The 1,120-nt window shown below is 50.3% G+C and overlaps 1 protein-coding gene across 1 annotated transcript; it reads left to right on the top strand.

Annotated features, from left to right (window-relative positions):
• Positions 1–208: 208 nt before the first annotated feature.
• ETH_00034240 (uncharacterized protein) lies at positions 209–878 on the top strand (the record flags this gene model as incomplete). Its single annotated transcript, XM_013379755.1, has 3 exons — positions 209–307; positions 529–633; positions 816–878. 3 exons carry the CDS (start codon positions 209–211, stop codon positions 876–878), a joined length of 267 nt encoding a protein of 88 aa, XP_013235209.1.
• Between the last annotated feature and the right edge of the window lie 242 nt (positions 879–1,120).

The following is a 1,120-nucleotide window of genomic DNA, read 5'->3' as shown; positions in this document are numbered from 1 at the left end:
CTGCTGCTGCTGCTGCTGCTGCTGCTGCTGCTGCTGCTGCTGCTGCAGCATTTGCGCTAGTGTCTGGCCTTGGCAGCTAGCCAGTCAAAAGAGCAACTGCCTCAATTTAATTAATTTATTTATTTATCTATTTATTTATTTATTATTTATTCATTTATTTATTTATTTATTTTGTTTTTAGTCTTTAAATGAATACACAATTATTCCCATGAGAAGTGATGTCCTCGAAATCACTCAAGAGGGCAGCAGCATTCGCATGCGCTGCGAAGACGGCTCGGAGTTCCTGCTGCCCCGTGCAGACTGCCTCGTGAGGGTTTAGGGTTTAGGGTTTAGGGTTTAGGGTTTGGGGTTTAGGGTTTGGAGGGTGGAGGGGGGTTTGGCGGGTTGTTGAGGTTTGGCGGGTTGTTGAGGGTTTGAGGGGGGGGTGAGTTCCTGCTGCTCCGCGTGGACTGCCTCGTGAGGGTTTAGGGTTTAGGGTTTAGGGGGGTTTGGAGGGTTTAGGGTTTAGGGTTTAGGGTTTGCGCGCAGTGTTTGCCAATAGTGCACTCCACCGCGGAAGAGTTGTGCGCATACATTTGGCAAAGCCTGGTGGACACTTTGACTGAAGGGCATTTGAAGAAAAGAGGCATAAAAGTAGGGTTTAGGGTTTAGGGTTTAGGGTTTAGGGTTTGAGGTTTAGGGTTTAGGGTTTGGGGTCTAGGGTTTGGGGGTTGGGGTTGGGGCGCAGGGCTTCGGGTTTGGCGCGAAAGGGCGTGGGGCTGGTGGCTAGGGTTTAGGGTTTAGGGTTTAGGGTTTAGGGTTTTGTGTGCGTTCAGTGTCTGGAGGTGACGGTCGCCGAGAAGTCGACGCAAGTTGCGGTGTACCGACGCTGCATTTGAGGGTTTAGGGTTTAGGGTTTAGGGTTTAAGGTTTGGGGTCTGAGGCGCGAGTTTCGACTGATCGCTTTATTTAAAAGATATTCAACTGGGGCTATGGTTTTGTTTAGGGTTTAGGGTTTAAGTTTCCAAACCCTAAACCCTAGAGCACACAAATGCGCTGCCTCATAGCCACTGAGTGTTGCAGCAGCAGCTGCTGCTGCTGCAGCCACAGCAGCAGCAGCAGCAGCACTGTAAGGCGGCAG

This window comes from Eimeria tenella, genomic scaffold (assembly GCF_000499545.2).
Source record: "Eimeria tenella Houghton genomic scaffold, Eth_scaff3909, whole genome shotgun sequence".
Classification (NCBI taxonomy): domain Eukaryota; phylum Apicomplexa; class Conoidasida; order Eucoccidiorida; family Eimeriidae; genus Eimeria; species Eimeria tenella.
The sequence above is the reverse complement of the archived record's forward strand: the minus strand, read 5'-3'. Positions and strand labels throughout refer to the sequence as shown.